Genomic DNA, 24,352 nt, shown 5'->3' with positions numbered 1-24,352 from the left:
GAATTGTAATTATTTGATATTCAAGCAAAACCATGTTTTCTACTTTCGTTTTTACCCGTCTCCATAGACCTGTTTAAACATGGCGTCCTCGAGTGTCCAATACTACGAGAAACAGAAAGATTTGCAGGAAACAATCACAAATTGGTGTGCTTTACTTTATATTTACATATAACATATGTATTACTGTTCTTGTAGGGGGTTTGGGAGCGGGGAAACTTTAAAAAATAATTTAGAAAGTTTCCCCCCTCCCAAACCCCCTACAAACAAGACACACTGGGGATGTAGGAGTTTTCGGAAGGCCTCCCGTTAAAAACTATAACTTCATATTCAAGTTCAGTGCAAGAGGATTTTGGTCTCGCTGTAGATTAAAAAAAATATAATATAAACAAATCTGAGTCTTGCCTATTTTGTTTGGATTTTGGTAGTAAACTTCCATTTAGCACTCCAGCAGTGATCTGATAAATAGCTGTGACCCGATTTTGGGGACTTGAGTGATGGATCTCAGAAAAAAATTCCATAGATTTTTTTGTTTATGGATGGATTTTAATGATGTATCTCTTATTTTCTTCAAGAGGAATTATTACCCTATCGTTTGGTGATATTTAAATCAATGCCAAATTAAATGAGTAGGATAAAATAGGGTTTAATTTAGCTTTAGGTAATTAAAAAAATCAGAGATTCGTTAATCAAAATTTCTTTTAGGGCACACAATTTAACATCATAACTTTTTAATAAAATAAAATTCAGGGCAAAGTTTTATCCCGCAACACTGAACTCATTCCAGAAAAATCCTAAGATCCCAAATTTTTTTGGCATATTAGTGAATAATATAATGAAGCCATCTATTCCCATTTCTGTGATGTTTGATGTTTTCAACCTTCTTCAAGTTTGATGCTTTCCAATGAGCATGGCATCTGTTTTGTCCCTGTGAGGCATTAATTTATTTGAGCTCATCTATTTATTGATCAAAGCGATACAAAAGCAGTGATGCCAAATCTCTTGAAAAAAATCCGATCTGGAGAAAAAAATTCCTGGTTACGGGCAACTTCTGTCAAATTCCGGTGAGGTCAAATTGTTCCCCCCACATTATCATCACTAGCACTACTACTTCAACTCCCATCACCACATCATCACTACCACTACTACTACAACTACCACCACTACATCATCATCACTACCACTACTACTACAACCACCCCCACATCATCATCACTATCACTACTACTGCAACTGCCACCACCACCACAACATCACCACTACCGCTATTACTACAACTACCACCAGCACATCACCATCACTACCACTACTACTACAACCGCCACCACCAAATCATTATCACTACCACTACTACTACAACCACCACGACTACATCATCCCTCATTTGCCTTCTTCCCATCTCTCTTTTTACAGTGGTAATGACTCGTTTGTTTAAATAGTCATGAAAAGGAATGGATAACAACAACAATTAACAATCAGAATCAGATGCGGTTTTGGAACAAAGTGTACCTGAAGCCAGAGTTTCCATGCTTAAAGTTAAAGGCATGTTGTTTATATAGCAAAAACTCGGATAGAGAAAATTAACATGCTTGAATCCAAAATGTGCTTAATGATGATGTGCTTAAAGACGGCTTGGACCATACCAATTTTTACTGTCTACCTTTCATTTCTTCAATTTGCAGTGAGCAGAAAAGAATGGATCTTGAAAGGCAGTTGAGAGTGAGTTTACAATCAGGGCAGACATCGTAAGTTGTTGTTGTTGTTGTTGTTGTTGTTGTTGTTGTTGTTGTTGTTCTTCTTCTTCTTCTTCTTCTTCTTCTTCTTCTTCTTCTTCTTCTTCTTCTTCTTCTTCTTCTTCTTCTTCTTCTTCTTCTTCTTCTTCTTCTTCTTCTTCTTCTTCTCCCTCTCATTATTATTATTATCATTGATATTATTATTATTATTATTATTATTATTATTATTATTATTATTATTATTATTATTATTATTATCACACGACTGTCCTGATTACAATATCAAATAGAGATTAGTTGAGTGCATAATAATCTAATGGCGCAGAGTGCATTTTCAAGTACAGGTCTAAATTATATTTCATTTGTATTCTGGTTAAAATTTTTGCATTGCTGTCAACAAATATAAGTATGCATTGTGCTCCTTTTTCTGTTACAACAATATTTGTTGAGGAAAATGTTTTAAAATTTAAAATGTCTTTTCAACATAGCAAAATATGCTCATGCACATTGTTAAAAAATCTTGAAAAATAAGCAACATCCTCTATTTTTAGAATATAAACCGTCAGGTAGATCAGGCAAGGTGATGAGTTTAAAATCCATAACAGAACATTTTAAAATTGCTTCTGCCTGGGGGAGACTTTCCTGAAGTGGCATTAAGATAGAGATCAAGGACTGTGTGGATGGATGAACAGTGCGTGTGAATATACTATATGTAACTATGGAGAATAATAGGGTACAAAATAAAGGTGGTACAAGAGAAGAAGAATGTTCGTTAATGTGTGTGTGTGTGTGTGTGTTGGTGTGTATGAGGGAGTGAGTGAGAAAAGACACAGAGAGAGAGAGAGAAGAGAGAGAGAGAGAGAGAGGTCGAGTGGAATTGGGAGGTATGAGAGATTTTTTTAAAGTGCTTTGTTTTGTTAAGCTTTTTCTTGCTTTAATTCTATGTCTATTTCATTTTTGTTATTATCTGCTTAATTATTTTTAGAAATTTATTAGTCTATGGCAATACCCAATGTAGATATTCAGAAGGGGATAAATAAAGTTCAACTTATCTTATCTTTTATCTTATCTTATCCTATTTCATTACTTGTTAGAATTCTTCCATGTCCTGCAAATATTTGCATTTGCGTGATCTTAGATCTATAAGTTTATATATTATTTTTATTATTATATTATTTATCAGAACAGTGTTGAAGATGGCAATATTACCATATGAATATGACTATTCCAGTTTACTTATGTTTAACTTATAAATAATTACCTGCTTTCTTTGTATTTCATTTGTGATGCAATATTCTGTGATTTCATGTTTGGTATTGATGGTTGTTGTGATTGTGTTCAATTTTGTGTTCGTCACTTTCCTGCTTTCTTTGTATTTCATTTGTGATGCAATATTCTGTGATTTCATGTTTGGTATTGATGGTTGTTGTGATTGTGTTCAATTTTGTGTTCGTCACTTTCCTGTTTATCAGAAAAATGGAATGGGTTTAAATATCCCAATAATTATCTTTCTTTCCATTTTTTTTCAGCTCAAAAATGAAAGCAGCACGATTGCACAGCTATTGGAAGAAGATTTGCGAGGATGAAAAGAAAGCTAAATTAAGAAATGAAGCGTTAATGCGAGAATTTGAAAGAATTGATGCTCACATGCATGAAATGAGTGCACGAACTCAACGTCTTGCATTCATGAAAGTGAGTGGTATATATTGTCATCTTTCTTATCGGAGTCTTTTTTATGTATTATATATATATATATATATTTATATATATATATATATATATATATATATATATATATATATATATATATATATATATATATATATATATATATATATATATATATATATATATATATATATTTAAAAGGAATCTTATTTTAGCTAGGTAGTTTAATGCACCTAACTTTTGATTACTACTCTCCAGGAATTTAGAGAATGCTGTGAACTCTTGTTTTTATTCTCATTATTTAACCCATTCCACAATTTCATTACAGAAGCAGTATGAGGATTACATCTCGAGAACATATCCTCAATGGAATGAACTCATGTATGGAAAACCTCAAAGGCAGTCACCTCATGGAAGACCTAATGAAGATTTACATTCTTCAGAGGAAACAACGCCAATGAAGCAAATAGAGGTAATTTTATAATGTGTTGCATCCTAAAGAAGAATAATCGATGTTTTCCTTTAATTTACCATATGTATTTTTATGAAATTTGTTATTCTTCTCTTGACTGTCATTTGCATATTTTAAAAAATATGTTGCAACATTAGAATGCTATATAAAGGTATTATTTGAATGATGTGCTTGATTTTGCAGTTTTATTTGTGCTGCTCCGTTAGAATTCTTATTGTGTTCTTCAGCATGCAACCAATCTTTGATAGATTTAATTCAAACATTGCACCCTATACACTATTTGATTATTGATGTTTTGTTACAGGAAACACAAAGAAAAGACAGCTTCCAACCCACTCCAGTCAGCCATCCACCTGTTACTACAACAATGACAGCAATATCCACAAATTCCACACAGGTATACCAACATCAAAATGGTCCACCTCTACCAGATGCACCACAGGGAGGTATGAAGCCTTTGATTGATAGTGCATCAATTTTCATGTTTTTATCTCTTTTTAAATATCATTTTCTTGAAAACAAAGTTTTTTTAAAATAGTTGTTTTAAGCTATTTATTGATAAGATGATGGTGTTTATAACCAAGAAGTAACTAAATATATTTTGATAAAATGCATGGAGGTCTAGATAGCTCGATAGAGCACTTGTTTCATAAGCAAAGGAGTTGTATCGAGCCTGGATATAGTTGAGAGTTTACTTACCCTTCATGCCACTCAGCAGTGTTTAGGTAGCTGGATCTGTTAGGTCTTGTGAAAAGTACTGTGCGATAGACAGGTGTCCTATCAAAATGGTAACAAGCAATTGCTTTAATAAGATACATACTATCTAATTAGGTTTTAAATGTTTTATAATCATTTCCTGTTTGTTCATTTTTTATGTCACCAGTTTACACAGAGGAATTGAAAAAAGCTGATTCCTATTTTGGTTTTCAAGAATCGGGTATTTATCAGAATCTCCCCAGTGCACGTTCTGATTCTCAACATAGGACATATCAGGCAGATGATATGCCTTCAAGTGCAAGAATAGAAAATGTTTCGCAGCCAGTACAAAGTGTTGAAATACAGTCAAAGAAATCAGGTCAGACCATACAACAATCCTCTAATTGTGAGTACTTAAACATTTTTTGGGGGGTAAAAATTATGTCAACATATTAAATATATTTCTATTTTAAATCTTTCATCATAATTTTGGTGTGATGCTCTCAAAATTTTGAACTATAAATTTTCCACTTTCCACTGCATGATGCATCCCTCACAATTACTGCCTGAGACTTCATGTAATACATAATTCTTGTAAAGTTTATATATATTTGAATTAAAAGATACAATATTGTTGTAAGAATGATAGTATATATTGTTATCGGAGTGACTATTCGTCAGTACTGACCCCCAGACGCTAGCATCTGGGGGTCAGTACTGACGAACAGGCACCAGCGTCTGGGGGTCAGCACTGACTAATACGTACTGGTATCTATTGGTCAGTTCTGGCGCCTGTAGGTACTGACGGTGCCAAAATTATGGAAAAATGCCATTTTTTGAAATAACTTGTTCTACGACAAATAAATCCGCATTTCCTGTCCCATACTAGTCGCAAGGAAGTCCCTTGGTTTCACCTTTTTTTATCGGTTTACGTGAGATTTGTTTAATAAATTTATCAATTAATTAAACAAATGATATTGCTCAGTCCTGAGAAAAATACCAAATTTGATGTTGAAACGCCAAACTGGCAACCTTATATTTCGGTTCCTCCAACGCGCATGCTCACTGATGCGTGACGCCAGAACTGAAAGTGAAGCTCTTTCATTGTCTCGTCTTTTTTCATTCAGTCATTTGAAATTCGGCTTGCTCGCATCTCACTGAGACAGGAGAAAGCTACAAATTATGGAACTCACTGTCGGCAACAAATTTGCCTCCTTGAAGGCTTTAACTGATGCCATCAAAAGGCATGAGGAGGAAAATAATGTTCTTTTTATAAAGAAAGAAGCAATCGAACTCGGTACCTTTCGGGTACGAAGCAAAGACCGTAGCGCTGAGCCACGCTGCCCCCCCCCCCCCCCCCCCCAAAAAAAAAAAATGGAATTATCTATTCGTTATCAGGTTTTCCTCCTTTCCGTTATTATTATTATTATTTTTTTTTTGCATGACAAAAAACAAAAACAAAACAAATACATTTTTTTAAAACCTCATCAATAGAATGGACAATGTATTATAAAAGAATCGTAACAAGAAATATTATATTATAACACGTTTCCTCTATTTTTCTTTAATTTAAGCAATAACGAAAATATACGAAAAAAAAAAAAGAAAAACAAAAACACATACACACAAAGACAACATAAAATAAAAAAGAATCGTATGGTGGCTTGAAACAACGACAGTCATATCGTTGCCCCAACGGCATCTAACCGTAGCCATCGTTATGTTATAGCCTGATACTGAAATCCAAAAGGACCGGCAGTTTGACGTCATTATTTGGTTTTTGCACCGGTTAGTGAGTTGTTAGTAGAGTTCAAGGAAACAAGTTATTTCGTTGGTTGAACTACTGAATACGACTGACGATTTGTTTTCTTTTATGGCAAAAGACTGGCAGTTTGACGTCATTTTTTGGTAAGTATCAGGCCGTGACCTTCGTTACGAAGGCCACGATCAGGCCATAACTTTACGAAGGCCACGATCTAACGCGTTAGACATCAAATTTATCTAAGTGACCAAGTGTTGCTTAGTGTCATCGGATAAGTTGGCCTTGAAAGCCTGGGATTTTAATTGTTTTTTTTTTACTTTAGGAAGTGACGAATAAGTGCGAAGAGGTCTTTGTCTGCACTGACGAACAGGCCCGATGTTCGTCAGTGCTGATTAATGGGGGGCGGTGGCACAGACCGAAGAGAGGCTGTCTGTGGGCGGCGGCACCTGTTGTTCAATACTGACCAATAACACCAGGTTATTGGTCAGTGCTGACCCCCAGGCGCTGGCGCCTGTTCGTCAGCACTGACACGCAGGTACTAGCGTCTGGGGGTCAGTACTGACCAATACTTATATATTGATGCACACACACCTCCCCCCTCCACCTCTTTTTAAAACATTTTTGTCAAAGATTCAATGGAGCCACCACCACACGAGGATGATGATGACGGGAATAGTGATTTTGGAACAGATAATGAAATACCAATGGCAATGTCTGCTCAGAACACAATTGTTAGAACAGATCTGAAAGAGAACATTAAAGATGTGCCAGCAAAATCATATGGGTATTATATATTTTGTTTATGTTTTTTTTTTCTGTATTGTTGTTCAAATATCTATGAAAACATATTTCAGGAAACTACCGGTTATATAGACATCAGAACTATTCCATATTTCATTCTAGTAATCATTCCATATCATCATTGAACATTCATTTACCCGTTTGTATTGTCTGTTATAAGAGTAATGGAATTTTCTTTGCATGCCAACCTTCAACCTTTTCCCTTACCAGCTCTTTCAAATTTTTTGAATATTTTTGCTTTTCCAATTTATGCGAAAGAAATTTTAGATAAGTATTTTTTACTTAAATGTTGTAATGATTAACAATTAAACTTCTCTGTGTTTTTTGTTGTTGTTGTTGTTTAAATTTACTTCTATATTTTTCATTCATAATTACAGGACAATAAAACCAGAGTTATCAATTGATGGATTACTCAATCTCCTTCGATTGATTGAATTTGACATTCCTGATGCATTTTCACCCGAGGGATACTATCGATCCTCTTGGCCTGAGACGAGTGTAAAAAATGACATTATTAGGTAGAGTCTTTAATAGTTGCTTTTGAATGTGTAATTTAAATATTATATTTTTTGTTGTTTTTGTTTTATTTGTTGGAAGGCCCATGGTTTATCTCAGTTTTTATAGCGTAAATCTGACAGTACACATTAAATGCTACCCTTTAGACAGGACGCAAGTCTATTTTTAAAAAGTACTTTATACCAGATCTTTAAAAATTGGGTGGATAGACAGATCAGGTAAAAGTCTTGACTGAACCAGGGACTATTAATTTGTGAGTCAAAAATTTTACTAAAATAGGGACTTCCATTTATTTTTCTTAGTTCATATCTTTCCTTTGAATTCTTATAAAAATTGAATTGTAACAATCAAAAAGACACAGAAAATACTGTTCTATATTTCTAGAGTAAATAATATTCTGCTTCAATCTGTGCATGAATTGTATTTAAAGTATAATTAGAAATGTTGGTATTATTTGAGCAGCAATTATAATTTGAATAAACTTCCAGTCATCTTTCTAATAGTCGAAGTATTGACTCTATCTCCTTAACACAACAGGAAAGCCAATAGCAATGTTGATCTGGGTATGATTGATGTGAATCTCATCAGTATGGTAGTCCTTGAACAAATCACCTTGATCATTCGAAGCTTAGCTGAAAAATGCCTCATTCCTGAAAGCGTCTTGCAAGGGGATGTATCAACTCTTACTCCACAAAAATTAAGGTTTGGTTTAGTCATTGAGATAGACTTTCAGTTATCAAGTGAATTATTGTCTTCTTTGATAACTAAAATTTATGATTCACACGTTAATTTGAAACCATCAAAATACAATATATCAATTGAAGTATGCACATATAAAATATGAAGTGAACCATCTGATGTACTATATATCAATTTAGAAAAAGAAAAGCAAGAGAATGTCTGTTTTTAAAATCTGATTTATTACTCTCCCTTCAAATTAAGTGAGTCACTTCATGGCCTTGTACTCATTTTCAAAACCATGTCAATTTTTGTGAAATTGGAAATTGTAATCCAATTAAAATGGAATTAGACAAAGAATTTTGAATGTTAAATTCGTTTTACAAAGTAGCCTTTAAAGGCAATGCACTTTCTCAGATTAAATTCGAACCAGCACTTCTTTAATGCTAGGAGAGCAGAGAGGCCTGAGATAATGTTTCACCTATCATTTGACCAATTAAGGTCTTTTTACGTGTCAAAATTTATGTCTCCATTTTCACAACTGTCTGTTTTATGCTCCAAAGGCCATGATTTAAAAAATAAATATGACAACATTAGCAATAGATTTTAGTCTTCATTTTAGAGATCTTAAAATACTCATGTGATGAGTGTTTTTTTCTTTTTTCTTTGTTTCAGTCAGCATTTATCTCCAGAGGCTCAGGTTGTATGGAATGCCATGTATTCACATTTTGTAAAGCTTGTTGGATCACAGGTCATGAAATCTTATGAGCTTTCCGCCATTTTCACCCCCTGCATGGTGTCAGATAATGCATCTCAGGATAAGGTAAGAAACAAAACAACTCAAATTGTCAGTCAACCCATATGATGAAAAGAACACTATCAAAGCAAAACAAGCGATAATCCAGCCTTCAGGTTACAACATATGAATACAAGAATGCAATTCAAACTATGTAAATTTAATGCTAAATTAAACATAACAAGTGATATGTCAAATTTAGTTTTCAGTATTTCATAGATGGTAAGAATGAAATGCCCCTAAATTGACACAGAAGCTATTGACTTTTCAAAACAGTTCCAGCACAATACATTGTGATTTCAATACACTAAATATTTGTTCAGATTCATTTAGATTTTTTTCTTAAATTTTCTAGGCTCATACTTTCGTTGTTCATCTACTTGAAAGTTTGGAGAATCAGAACGGGGACAAAATGGTCCTTCAAAGTACGGGCAAGTCAATGAGTCCAGCTGGCACGATGGAAGGTTCTGGAAGTTTTGCTGATGATGGGAGAGGTATGAAAATTTACCTTTTCTTTTCATTTTTCTGGATAAAAAAAATTGAATCCAATAACTGAATGCCCACATAAATGAAGGTTAATGTGCTCTACAATGATTAATGTATATCTCCAATAGAAAACATAGGATCAAATTTCTATTTCATACAATAAAAATTGTTCTTGAAGCACCCTTTCAATATTCATCACTGTCTATAGCCAGATATTCGTTCATACCAGTGGTCAGACAAAGATGATGATTAAGTTATGCCAGATGCTTTTATATTATGAAGTTCATCGAATTATGTTAATCTTTTCCTATCTGACTGTTTGCATTAAATTAATAACAAATAAAAGATATACAACTGATCCATTAATAACCAAATCAAAGGTATAGATTCCGTCTTTACAAAAAAGGAAACTTTAAAGGTTTATATTATAGTGGTATCATTGTTATTTTCGGTCAGTTTTTAAAGTGATTTAAGTGAAATTACTGAATGGCCTTTATTCAGAATTAATTACAGTTAACTGTCAATCACAAAGAGATATGTATTTTATTATTTCTGATTTCAGTACCTCGCCTCAAATTTGGAAGCCTCTTAGAGAGACCTTTAAGTGATGACGATTCAAGTTTTATTCATAGCCTGCCCAGAGACTCTGTACCACTCAATGGTAAAATTAGCATGAAATTATACTTGTGATTCTGCATTATATTTTCTTTTAAAATTATAATTGTAGGCATTAATCTATAATCTATTATTGATGCAAATCTTGGCACATCTCGCCAGTAAAACATTGAGACAGAAACAAATACTATTTTTAAATAAATAACCTGGAAAGATCTATTCTGAATTCTTCTTCTTTTTTTTTTTTACAATTTCACTCTTTTTGTGAAAGATGTAAGATTTATTTTAAATGCCAAAGTCTCAAAATGCTTTCATGCAAATGAAAAAACCCTGATAGTTTAAGTTAAAAATACTACAATTATTTTAAATAATTAAAATGATATTTCATTTCCGATATGATAAGACTGTAAATGATATACAAAAATTGTCTTGTAATTTTTGATTTTAAAAAACTTTGTAAAGTACAATTTTGAAAATTTGACCCCAAAAAGTTTTATGATAATTTTGATTTTCATACCAGAAACTGCTGCATATAAAAGTATGATTTCAACTGGAGGGAGTGATCCACCCAGGCGTCAATCCTCTACACAAGAAGACACAGATGATGATGTAGAAAAACAGATTGCTACTGCACTAACTCATCCCACTGTGTATGTTTTCTTAAATATTTAGTTAAAATAAGTACGCTGAATATCCATGGGGGTGATAATATAAAACTTTGGGTAAAGTATTAAATTTGGATATCCCCTGTGAACACGTGGAAAAGAGCTGTGAATGAAATGATTATAAGCATTTCGAAATTGTGTAAAATGTGTGAGAAGACAATCTTTGAGCTACCAAACTGTATATATCCTTATATAGATTCTTCTATACTCCTATTTGAATAATATATATATATATGAGCCAAGGTCAAAAGGTGCCAATTTTTTTTCTCAAAATAAAAGTGACATAATAGTCCATTCATGTTTCTATATGTGTAGCAAAATCCCTGTACTTCATGAATCAAAGGCCCTTTAGATAACTTTAAGGTCTAACGCAGCATAATATCGTCAACAATACCTATAGGTTGCTGGTGTCATCTGTGACCGGTGACACCAAAATGAGACAAAAAACTCAATAACCAAATGATTTTTGTTGAGTATCAAACTTTATTTAGTAAGTTATAATCAAAAAGACACAATCAACAACAATCATAGTGCAATAGTGTTACCAACTAGTGGAGAAACGGTTGCTTTTTGGTGTCATCGGTCACAAGCAACATAGAATGCAAATATATTATTTCATAAAAATGTTTGTACATTAACAACAACAACAATATTGCATATGCTTATTACCAGCAATGTTCAGAAACTTTTGGAATAAAATGTCGGGAAATAATGTGACCAAAGCATATCTTATTTAGCGACATTGTGTCACTTGTGACATTAGATCGATGACACCATTACTTATGTCACAAGCAATACCAAATTGCAATTTCGACAATATATCATTAATTTCAGTCAAACCAGTGTAATAACCACAGTTAAATATGGAATTTAATAATATTTCAGAAACCAAAGACTTCAAAAATAGAAATATACATGGAAATTAGAGCATCTGAATGTGACTTGTGACATAAGACCGTGACACCATTACTTATGTCACAAGCAACACCAAATCACACTTTCGTCCATAATATATCATTATTTTCAGTCAAAAAAGCACAATAACCTACTCTAAAATGAAATTCAATAATATTTTAAGAAACTAAATACTTTCAAATTGGAAACATACTTAGAAATAAGTAATACCGTTGTTGCTATTACTTTGGTCAAAATCGGCACTAGAACGCAATTTTGCCTCAATAAATCAAGAATAGCAACTGAACACACGCAATATAGCCTGTTAAAATGTAATTCAATGAAATTTCAAGCTTTGAAGAACATGAAAACAGAAATACATTAGAAACTTCAAACTTAAGTGTCACCTGTGACATTTTAACCAATGACACCAATGGTCACAAAAAGTACCAGAAGTCACACAAACACTAGATAAATATCAGCCATGGTAATGAATTCATGTAACCATACGGTAACATCCGCCCTACTGCTCAAATCTGCTAGTTTGTAGTAATATAGTTTGTTAATAGTAAATCAAATCAAATTTCTTGAAAACCCTTCTTTTATCTGGATTCGTCAAAAACTCGAGTTTTGTCTTTTTCTTGATTGATACAACCCTGAAACATAAAAAACTAGAATTACAAGGAAATAATTAATTGTGTCAAAATCACAGTCTTATGTGAGATGTCATAATATCATATTTGTAATAGACTAACAGCTGAAAACATAATTTTTTGGTGGCACTTTGTAATATCCTATATCAAGTGTTGCTTGTGACAATGTAAAATAGCGATGACACCAAAGTTCAACTTACCTTTTCTGCCTGGAGCCACCCTGGAAAGGCAAATGAAAGTGCTGCACTTCAAAGACTGGTAAGAAGGGTGGATCAAAATTGCGAATCGCCATTTAACGAAACAAACTTCCACGTGTTCACGCATGCCGTGTTGCTTGTGACAAATGACACCAAAACCAATAAACCTCAATATCGGTTAAACGGTAAACAGTTACTCCAAGATTTGAGTTCAGATAGTAAATCTATGCTTTTTTCTCATAATAAAACATTTTATAAACATTAAACACGAGCTTTAAAGTTTCGTGTCGAGTCTTAGTATTGTGCTGTGTTTGATGACACCATTGGTCACAAGCAACACCAACTTTTAAGAACTCTATATGAAACTTAATCAGATATGTAATATACTGCAATTGCGTTTAAAAGTAAATTTTGACTTTATACTATTAGTCAAATTAAAATTACATGAGCTAAAACATCACATTTAATTTCTACATGATTTCTAAAAAGGTGATGCGTTGACCTCGTTTTAAGCACATGCCAAACTGCATTCAAATTTGACTTTCAAGTTGTTTATTTCATATTCTGTTGAACAGAGTATGTTGAGCTATCTCATTTTATCTCTTCTTCATATTATCAATTGATTACAAAGGCCAATTAAACTAATTTAATCTACAGCCCACTGTAATTAATATAAAATTAATTTTTTAACTTGTATACGGCATTTATATTGTATATATATATATATATATATATATATATATATATATATATATATATATATAATTACTAATCATAGAAAGTTTTTTTATAATCATGGGATGATCAGGTTTCCATTAAAAAAAAAAAAACAACTCCAAAAACCAAAAGCTTTAATCTTCTTTTAAAATAGGAAACTGCATTAAGATAAATTTAGATGATTCTTGTTTTTAAGGATTTTATCAACTATAAATATAAATATAGAAAAGAAAAATAAATAAGATGCGATAAAATTCTATCGGATTAGTTCCTTTTTGTTGTTCTATTTATTTCATCGGTTTCCTGTAATGTTGATAGGGAACAAATCCGAATCATACTATTTGGGTTTGTTGTGAATTGCCAAAGACTATCATAAATGCTTTATTTAAACTTTCCCAAACTTCAAGCAGTAACTTTTGTATTGTTTGTATTTCAGAGTGAGTCAATCCCCTAGAAAAAAGGTTGATGTGGACGAACCATCTGAGACAAGTACCTTGCAGACCACATCCCATGTCTATGTTCCAACAGCTTTGGACACAAAGTTTGTTTGTTTGTTTTAATATTATTTATATACTAGCTCTCAAAATGTAATTCATTTTTGAAGAAAAAAAAAATAGAATACTAGCACAGTCACTGAATCTGCGGAGAATGGAATACTCTTATATGTTTAGAAAATACATACTAATAACTTACAATAACATGTTTATGATGGAGGGCTGATTTGCCAGAAAATACAATTATATAGATATCTTTCTCAGCAAAAGAATCTAAGTTGGGAAAAAATTTTCCTTCGATATCAAAGGATCTCCAACCACTATATGAGTTGGGGGGTTGTTGTTTTTTTTGTTTTAATTTAAATACAACTTTCATTCCTTTTTTTATATAATTATAATATCATTTGGAACTTGATAAAAACGAGTTCTATTGCATAAGGGAGGATTCATTCAAAATTATAAGAATTTAAGATTTCAAAATTGTGCTGGCTTTGAGATAACACCTCATTGTCATTCCTTTCAGATCACCAAGGCAACCAGCAATATCACCGCAAAAGAAGTTCCAGGGTAAGAAATATAAAAATGAAATGCTTTGCAAGCGGGGTATTATTTTACTTTAATCTGACATCACATCTAATTCTATTTGACAAAAATGTAAAACTGATGCACTGGACTTCATTCATTTTTACCAAGAAAAATATAATATTCACTGAAGCTCAAGTCACATGGCTGTGCTTTCAATTGTACCAGTTTTAAATAGTTTTATGATTTGAAAGTTTTGTAATTTAGCAAGCCGGTATTTAACTGGAAAGAAAGAATTTATATAATAAAAATATTCACTGCAAATTTATGTAGATTAATAAAGTACCAACATTTACCTCTTCCCTCCCCCCAAGAAAATAAATAAAAAAAATTTTTTTTAACAAAAAAAAAAAAGAAGACAACAAGCAAAAAAAAACAAACCAAGCAAACAAAACAGGATAAGATTTAATATGTACAAAAGAATTCTTTGAAATGATTTATGTACTTTCATAGTGATTTATTTGTTGTTGAAGTAGCAGTAGTAGTTGTAGTTGTAGTAGTAGTAGTAGTAGTAGTAGTAGTAGTAGTGGTAGTAGTAGTAGTAGTAGTAGTAGTAGTGGTAGTATTTGTAGTCATAGTAGTAGTAGTAGTAGTAGTAGTAGTAGTAGTAGTAGTAGTAGTAGTAGTAGTAGTTATAGTAGAGTAGTGGTTATTTCTGATGGTAAAATGCATTGAATATTGAATGCTTACTTTCTACATAAAGTTTTAAAGTAGATTTCTTTGCATATATTGATAATCTACAATTTACATTATCTTCAAGTTTAGTGTCAGAAATGATATGGAACTTGCGAATTTTTAGGTAAATTCAACTTTTAAGAAAATGAAGATGGTACAAATGACAATTTATCAGATTTAGAGCTCAGTGCCTGCAACATTATTAGGTCGTCTAAAATATCTTTCAAATGTCTCACAAAACCACTGGCGGAAGATTCCCACCAGTAAAAAGACACATAAATGTTGCTCTTTTTCGCTAGTTTTGTTTTTTTTAGTCTTTAATAATGTTATAGATGTAATTTTTAAAATTATAATTTTTGTCATGACAAAGATAAAAAGATGAGTACATCAAACCTCTTTATTTTCAGGAGTGAGAATTAGTTCTGATCTTGACACAGACACAGAAGTTGATGCTGGAATATTTGGTAGCAGTAGACGAGCTGAAGACAATTATGACTTTGATTTTTATGACTGAACCTTTTTTTTCATTCTCCTTCATGTAAATATAATATAATTTTTAAAAATGTAAGTTTTTGATTTATGCTCAAACAATTGTGATTTTAGCTTGTTATATTGTTATAGATTCAAACAATAATCATAGAACTTACTCGGAGCCCCCAACGTCTTTTTAAATTTCTAAAATTTTATTTATCTTTTTTTTTTAAACATGTCAACCATTGACATTGTTGGGAGGGAAAAACAAATAGGTAACCAAATCAGAAACGATTTCATTGGCGTTAGTTATATTAATCATATGTGATTTTAGCTTGTACCAGATTTTAATAGTCATAGATCTTATTCTAAGTCCCCAACTTCTTTTTTTCTTTCCTCTATTTTTTTGGGTTTTGTTTGTTTGTTGTCATTTTTTTGTTTTGTTTGACACATGTCAACTGTTATTGAAACCATTGACATTGTTGGAGAAAAAAACAAACAAATCAAACAATAAATCAAAAACGATTTCATTGGCTTAAGTTCCTTGTACTTTAAGAGTTATTGATTTTTATTTTCTGTCAATTCTTGTATTCTTTCGAAACCTAATATGGACGAGACACTTTTAATATCTATCTTGTTCATACACGTATATTTTGCACACTGTGATAGATTTGAGTTTATAGTTTCTTGAAAATATGTAGAAATATTGTTTTGTACCCTAAATGTTTGTTTATGTTATGAAATATGCCATCCAGCAAGATCTGAGTTCTATGCTAAAACAATTCAAATTTTTAAAACTCCAGTTTCATTTGTAATCTATTTACAAAATCATCAACATGGAAGGGGGGTGGGGATTTTTTTCCTTGCAAATTATCTCACTTTAATGTACTATTATAGTTAATTTGTGGCTATGTGGACTTGTGGTACGACACTACCCTTTGATATCGGAAGGTCTTGGGTTCGAGTCCCACTCTGAGCGGCGCATAGTTGAATCCTTGAAAAATGTTCTTTACTCACCATACTCAGGTGCAAAATAAGTACCTGGCTGTTAACAGCATTGTCTCTGACGGGGAAATATTGTAAAATCGCCTAGCAGACATCACTTCTCATCCTACATGCTAAGTGTTGCTGTTGGGAGGGGAGGGGGTGGGGTCATTAGCTGGGAGTAAGACAGTTAAATAATTAGTTTCTTTTTTTTTTTTTCGTTGAGACAGGATTTTTTTCCCTGAGTGTGTACTTAATAGCGGGATCCTTTGCTTTTGACTAGATGGGACTTTTAGGTAATGTCAAAATAGGTACATTGATAGATTGCTCATGCTGAGTAGGGTCTTCTACCTCCCAAATTGGGTAGAGAAGTCACTTGCTGCTTCCATCCCTCATATGTTTTCCTTTTCATGTTTGTTTTTGTTCTGCATTAAGATTGCACAGTTTTTTTCCTGGTCATGGTGTCGATCCTCAGCTGGGAGGGAAGCACACAAATGTATATAGTAATAGTAATGGTACCTTATTTTGAGATGATATTTTTTTTTCCTTGCAAATTATCTTTCTTTAATGTACTATTATAGTTATTAATTTGTCTCTGTCAGGAAAAAATTGTGATATCGCCTAGCAGGCATCACTTCTCATCCTACATGCTAAGTGTTGCTGTTAGCTAAAGACCCCTTGTAAATCACTTTGAGTGCATTTAGTAGATATTGCCCCATATAAAATGTTTTACTATTTTTTAATTTATAAACATTTTAGTGTATACTTTATAGGGGGACCTTTGCTTGGGCTGGCTAGTACTTTTAGGTAATGTCAAAGCGGGCGCATTGGTGGATTACTCGTGGAAACGTTTGTTCCCTTTTTGAACCAGGCCCTCTTGTCTTGCTTTTTCTTTGGTGTTTAAGATCTACGTTTCTCTCTATTATCCTCAGTTTTACTGGCACTGAAATGACTTAATAGTAATCGTGTCACAAGGCCGTAAAATCCCTATTAAAAAACCAGCAACATAATATATTGCTCATAGAATATTGTTCCCTTTCACAACAAGTCCTAATTTGTCTTAAGTTTTCTTTAGTGCTTTTAATTTCAGATCTACATCTTTCCCCATCATTGGTGCTGGAAGACTCAAAAGTGTTCAAGCGCCGTAAAATCAAAACAAAACGAAACAACTAACAACAGCAAACTAATTTATTGATTTCTTATAAAAATTTAGATTGTTGCTCATTCTCCTCTCTCTTATCGAATCTGTCAACTTGAGGCATGGAGCCTGTTTCAGGTCCACTGGGCTGATCAAGTTGCCTTCGTTATCAAGCATTAGAAGGATAATATCCACAAAATGAAACCAGAGGCAAATATAAATACAAACCCATATATTTCATTTACATAATTAATTATAAATAATTAAAACTGCAACCGTTTTCAACCAACAAATCGATTGTTACGACTGCAAAATACTACTATTGAGTTCATTGATGTTGAAAGTGCTCGAGTTTTATTTACCACCAATAATTTTTTCCTGTCAAAAAGGAAATGCTCAAAAGATTGTCTTGTTTGGTTCAATTCATCACCTAAGAAAAGATAGATAATGCACAATACAAAAATGACATACAGTCCGACACATATAAATTCGACCAATTCATTTGTTCCATGTATTGAGATCAAATCCCACTACAGTGGAGGGCATTATTTTGTCCCTTTATCCACTGGTCCCTAACCTAGTGTTATGTCATGTGTTCACCTCAATAAATTTCCTTCCAATCATTGTAAAAGTTGTGGTTGAAATTTTGTGCATTGTGGGTATGTAGTGTATGCATTCTAAAACACTTCCTAGTTTAGTGCAATTGTGCCTATAGTCAATGTGGACTATTTCCGACATTCACTCTTCCTCTTAGATATTTAAACTCAGAGGGTACTGAAGAGTTTGAATAGTATTGAGTGAGGTGACGATACAAGGGTTGAAGATTAATTTTCTATGAACCGACTGGGACGGTTGCCTTGACGACCTGATTTGGTACGGTATTCCATTGGAGGTGTGTCAATTGTGTCCTCAACCTGCACTGGAGTATTTGTTTTTGCATTTGTTGCAGTTGTAATAGTAGTAGTAGGGGTGCTTTCATCTCTTGTGTTTTGGTTGTCAGCAAGGGGAGGGGAATTTATTGGGGAACACAGGGTGGTAGGGGTTGGGGGGTCTGAGTAAATCTTTCTCTCAGGTGAATGCGGTTTCTACGCATGATTGTTCCATTCTCGATCATTACCAAGTAACTTCAGGGCTCACTATCTTGTTGAATGACAGTTGCTAGGGACCATGTCTTTGCAATTGGGTCTTGGATGTATACTGGTTGGTTTGGCTTAAGCGGTTTTAGATTTGTTGACACTTTATCATAATCGTGTTTCTGTTTGATTTGCTTTTGGTGCATTCTTCTATTAATCTGCTCCACATTCTAGTTGCTTTTAGCCATGCTTGGTACCATTGTTCTCACTGTTCTTTTAAACAGAAGTTCTGATGGGGAAGGTTATGAGTGGTCAATAGGTGTGGCTCTCAGTTGTAGGAGGGCCATTTGAAGATTTTGTTTTCCCTACTCTTTTTAAAACATGACTTTACTGTCTGTACCATCCTCTCTATCAGACCGTTGGATTGTGGGAAATATGGGCTTGATGTGACATGCTCTATGTCACATTCATTCACAAATTATTTGAATTCATAACTTGTGAATTGTTTTGCATTATCGGTGATTATTGTTATCGGGATACCATGTATTGCAAATACAGATTGCATGTAGTCAATCACTTGTCTGCTGGTTGTGCTAGGCTAGTCAGTGTCTTTACAAAGGGCATCTTGCTGTAGTAGTCAACAATTAGTAGATAATGTTGACCACCTAAGTGAAATACGTCTGCTGCCAGTTTCTCAAATGGTCTATCTGGGAGTTCTGGTTGCAGAAGTGGCTGACGTGTCTGACATCTTGCATACTTATTGCAAGTTTCACACGACTTGATCTTTTCAATAATGTCTTTAGTCATGCCTATCCAAAACAAATTGTCTCTCGCGGCCAGTACGCATTTTTCTTGGCCCTGGTGACTAATATGTAGCTTATCCAGGATCATTCTCTGTAGTTTCTTTGGAATTACAGTGCTGATCCCTTCAGTATGATGCCGTCATCGATGGATAGTAGGTCTTTCATGGACCAGTATGGTCGCATTGTTTTTGGGACTTCTTTTATGTTTTCAGGCCACCCATTCATAATTTGTGTTCTGAGCATTGAGAGCTCATCATCATTGAGGGTTTCTTCCTGTAACTAATATTTTCTCTCTTTACTGATCATTATGGAGTGAACAGTTGCATCCAGCTCTGTTTCGTCTCCAGGGGTAGGTCTATTTCTGGACAGAAAATCTGCAAATACTGTTTCTTTGCCAGGTTTATATTGGATATTAATCTGATACGCTTGATCTTCAGTAGCATTCTTTGCAAACGAGGTGGTGCCTTTGAGATGTTTTTTAGCTGGATTGTTTCCAATGGCTTATGGTCAGACTGTATTGTAGCTGCTTTCCCATAAATGTAGGTGTGGAATCGTTCACATGCAAACACAACGGCCAGCATTTCTCGCTCAATGTTTGCATATCTTTTTTCAGTTTTGGAGAGGCTTTTGGAAGTAAATGCCACAGGCTTTCCATCTTGTATCAGTGCTGCCACCCGGCCGTTTAATGAACTGTACTTCTAATGTTGTGTCCTTAGATGGGTCGAAGTAAGACAAACATATTTGAGGATGAATGTCATCTTTCAAATGCTGATATAAATTCTCGTGTGATTCATTCCATTGCCATGTGCTGTCCTTTTTTAAAAGTTCTCTGAATGCTGTTGTTCTTTCACTTAGACTGTAAGTCTGCTTTGCACTGGGCTAGCTTTTCGTTTTATGTTATCGCACTTATCCAGATCTGGTTGTATGCCTTCAGATGTCCATTGAAGACCAAAGAATGTAATCTTGTTTTGTGCAATAAAACATTTTTGACTATTGAACACCAGTCCATGCTGCTTAGCTACATCCATCAGGTAAATAAGGTTTTTGTCATGTTCTTCATTGTTTTGGCCAAGAACACATAATCTGTGATTCCCTCTACTCCTGGGCAGTTTTCTAATATTTGGTCCATTCTTTTCTGGAATATGTCTTGAGAGACACTAAGACCAAAGGGAAGATGGAGCAACTGATACCGACTGAAAGGCGAATTAAAGGTGGTCAATAGGCTCAATTCTTTATCCAGCCTTATAGCCCAATATCCGTGCTGAGCATCAAGTTTTGAGAAGTATTTAGCGCCTGCGAACTTGTGCGAAATTTCTTTGAGAGTAGGCGTTCTGTGATGTTCTCGCATTATCACTTTATTCAAATCTCTTGGATCCAAACACAAGCGCAGCTTGCCATTAGATTTTCTGCTGAAAGCCAAGGAGTTGACCCAATCTGTTGGTTGGCTCACCTTTTCGATGACACCGTCATTTTCCAATTTTGTAAGACCTGGAGCAGCTCATCTCTTATGTGGACTGGACATTTTCTAGGAGAGTGTATCACTAGTGTTGCACCATCCTTTAATGTGATATGGAATTCATCTTTGAAGGTTCCAATGGTATCAAAGCACTCTGCGTAGTCTTCTTTCAACTGGTTGATTGTTAATTTCTGGGTTTCTCCTTGAGCTTGGATAGCACAATTTATTTTTACGAGCCCTAGATCTCGAGACGTTTCCAAGCCAATAATGTTAGGACTATTGGATTCAACAACAAGAAACTAATCATGTTGCCTTTGCACATTACGTCCAGGCATCCCATCTGTTTGATTGTCGCTCCGCCATAACCTGATAGACTAATTTTGCTTGCAGACAGGATTGTCTGCAAATCGTGTTTGTCGCCATGGAACTTTTCAGGGTATATTTGTTTTAATGCTCTACAAGTGATAATATTGACATTAGCTCCTGTGTCTACTTTTACTTTGAGATTCATGGTCTCATCCTCTTTCCCAGGGACAACTATGGGAATTCTTGTAAAAATCTCATCCCTTCTGTGTTGTTTATTAGTTGACAGGGTGTCAATATTTAATCGAAATTCTTCATCTCTACTATCAGGATCTACATTTAGGTTGTGCAGTTTTTTGTGACCATAACTGGGTTTAGAAGCTCTATCTTTTGACCTGTTCACTTCTTTTTTATAATTGAAGTTGTTCTTGCCATGATTCCTTCGTGGATTGTCAGATTTGGACCTGCATACTTTTGCCCACTGGTTGGGTTTATTACAGTTTTTGCACACTGTCCCGAAGGCTGGACACTTCCTAGCTTCAGGATAAAGGTCACATTTGTTACAATTGCTCTTCGATTTCATTTTAATTGTATCAAGTCTGGCTGGTCATACAATGGCTTTGCAATATTTGCTATATTCTTGAGCCATTTGTGATAGTAATTCACGAGACAGAGAAATGAACGTAGTTGGGTTTTGGTTGTTGGAATAGGTGCATCTACGATGGCTTCAATCTTGTCCTTTGTTTTGTGAAGACCCTGAGAAGAGATCTTTATGCCACAGAAGAGGACTTCTTTTTGGAAAAAGTGACATTTATCGAGATTCACCTTGAGACCGAAATCCTGTAATCGTTTCAGGACGTTTCGAAGATTTTGACAGTGCTCTATATCATCTGTCCCAGTGACAATTATGTCGTCTTGGTAACACTGAGCAGGTAAACCGTTGAGTATGTGGCCCATAGTTCTTTGCCATATTGCAGGCGCTGAAGTGATGCCAAATACGAGCCTGTTGTAGGTGTAGAGACCTTGATGCGTGTTGATGGTTGTAAGTTTTTTTGATTCGTCGTCGAGGGTTAATTGTAGATAAGCCTGTCTGAGGACAATTTTGGAAAACGTTTTACCTTGCTGCAGGTTGGCTAACATATATTCCATCCTTGGTAGTGTGTATTGTTCTGCTATGAGTGCAGGGTTTATTGTGACCTTAAAATCCCAACATATCCTAATGTCACCGGATCGTTTTATGACTGATACAATGGATGTAGCCCATTCGCTGTGAGTGACTTTCGTCAGGATGTCCTGTTCTTCAAGGTTTCTTAATTCATTTTCTATTTTGGTTTTCAAGGCGTAAGGAACAGTCCTTGATTTTAGGAATTTTGGCTTGGAATTTTCCTTTAGTTTCAGTGACACATTTAAGTTTTTAACAGTGTCAATACCTGGAGAAAATAGGTCAGGAAATTGGATGTTAGTTGTCAGGCTCTTAATTTTTTGCCAATCAAGTTTAAGTTTTGTAAGCCATTCTTGACCTAAGATTGGGTTGCCTCCCTTTTTGAGAATAAACATTCTTAGATTTTCTTGGGTGCTTCCTTGCATGTTGGACTTAACTATGACATCGAGTGAGCCTAATGGTTCGATTATTTCGCCAGTGTAGGTTTTAAGTCGGATGTCTGTGTTGTGAATCTTTGGTTTACGTCCGAAGTTATTAACACAATCTTCTAAAGACATGATTGTTAAAGCTGAGCCGGTATCAATCTCCATTGTGACAGGAGTGTTGTCAATTTGAATGTTGGTCGTGATTTTTGGCGAAGAACCGTTATTGGAAATATTGAATATGTTGATGCCGAATTGGTCATCTGTTACAGAGTGCACAGATTTTTCCCTCCTTTTTGGAGGTCTCTGCGGAGGTTTGTGGATGGTCTTGGTTGGTTTGGATTTACAAACAGTCTGTGTATGACCTTGCTTTCCACATTGTTTGCAGATGGCATCTCGCAGGAAACAATCGCTTCTCTGATGATTAGTTTTGCTGCAAGACAGGCATGGTGGCAGTCGTGTAGCCTTTTGTTTGCTGGAGGATTTTGTCATTTTAGTTGTGTTAACTTGATGAAGTTCGGAGCCTGTGTTGCCCCTGTGTAGCTCTGCAGCATCGCGGTGAGCCGTTTCCATAGCCAACGCTAGGGCGGTAGCTGTTTCAAAGCTGAGATCTTTCTCTTGAAGAAGGCGCTTTTGAATCGTTTCGTCCTTGAGGCCGCAGACAAAACGGTCACGAAGTGTTGTGAGAAGTACATCACCAAAGTTACAGTGTTCAGATAACCTTCGGATGGCTGCGATGTATTCCAACACAGATTCACTGCTTGTTTGATTGTGCCTATGGAATTTAAAGTGCTCCATTATCTCTAATGGGACAGGCGAAAAGTGTGTGGTAAGTAATGCACACAACTCTGAGTAAGATCTCGATGAAGGAAGATCAGGTGCTGTCAGAGATCGTAGGATATTGTATGTTTTAGCCCCTATAGATGACAAAAGCAGAGCAGTCTGTTTTCTGACACACCGTTAGCTGTGATCTGTGCATCTTTGTAATTTCTAAAAGGTTCAATCTCATCATAATCAAATGTTTTAGGCATTTTTTCCCGTGATTAATAAGATAGTTATTTACCTCGTTGCCAGTTATGGTGTATTTGTTGCAATGGATGCTTGTTGATACTCAGAAGGTGCTCGGCAAATTTTTATTCTTCCGGTTACAACTCGTACTTGTAATAGTACTCGTACTTGTACTTGATGAGAATACCACAATCCAGATCTATCAATCCAGAACAATTCACAAGATCTAAAATAATCCAGAATAATTCATCAATAGTTTAGATATTCCCTCCACTGTACAAACTGTATTCACATGGCGGCCGAACACAGAACTCTTATCAACTTGAGGTATTGATCAATGTATAAATGAAAGCATTACAATAACACATTCATGTACACGAAACTCGTAAATGCAGGGATCCAAACAAAAACAAAAAAAAAACAAAAAAAAACAAA

The 24,352-nt window shown here is 34.5% G+C and overlaps 2 protein-coding genes across 3 annotated transcripts; one reads left to right on the top strand and one right to left on the bottom strand.

The window, feature by feature from the left end:
* Positions 1-5: 5 nt before the first annotated feature.
* LOC144960653 (uncharacterized) lies at positions 6-24,352 on the top strand. 2 transcript variants are annotated; one of them, XM_078893933.1, is made up of 16 exons: positions 6-144; positions 1,680-1,742; positions 3,260-3,422; positions 3,727-3,870; positions 4,175-4,316; positions 4,754-4,945; positions 6,959-7,112; positions 7,507-7,647; positions 8,183-8,347; positions 8,999-9,146; positions 9,475-9,613; positions 10,168-10,266; positions 10,741-10,870; positions 13,783-13,887; positions 14,364-14,407; positions 15,505-15,753. In XM_078893933.1, exons 1-16 carry the CDS (start codon positions 80-82, stop codon positions 15,609-15,611), a joined length of 2,001 nt encoding a protein of 666 aa, XP_078750059.1. In that variant the 5' UTR covers positions 6-79; the 3' UTR covers positions 15,612-15,753. The 2 variants fall into 2 exon arrangements, with proteins under 2 accessions (XP_078750059.1, XP_078750050.1); XM_078893924.1 differs by having other exon boundaries at positions 9-144; positions 4,754-4,972; positions 15,505-24,352.
* Positions 19,337-19,654, bottom strand: LOC144958061 (uncharacterized). Its single transcript, XM_078889703.1, has one exon. It carries the CDS (start codon positions 19,652-19,654, stop codon positions 19,337-19,339), a length of 318 nt encoding a protein of 105 aa, XP_078745829.1.

The sequence above is a fragment of the Berghia stephanieae genome, chromosome 1 (genome assembly GCF_034508935.2).
Source record: "Berghia stephanieae isolate SIO BIC M18660-M18661 chromosome 1, UCSD_Bste_1.3, whole genome shotgun sequence".
In the NCBI taxonomy this organism is placed as follows: domain Eukaryota; kingdom Metazoa; phylum Mollusca; class Gastropoda; order Nudibranchia; family Aeolidiidae; genus Berghia; species Berghia stephanieae.
The sequence above is the reverse complement of the archived record's forward strand: the minus strand, read 5'-3'. Positions and strand labels throughout refer to the sequence as shown.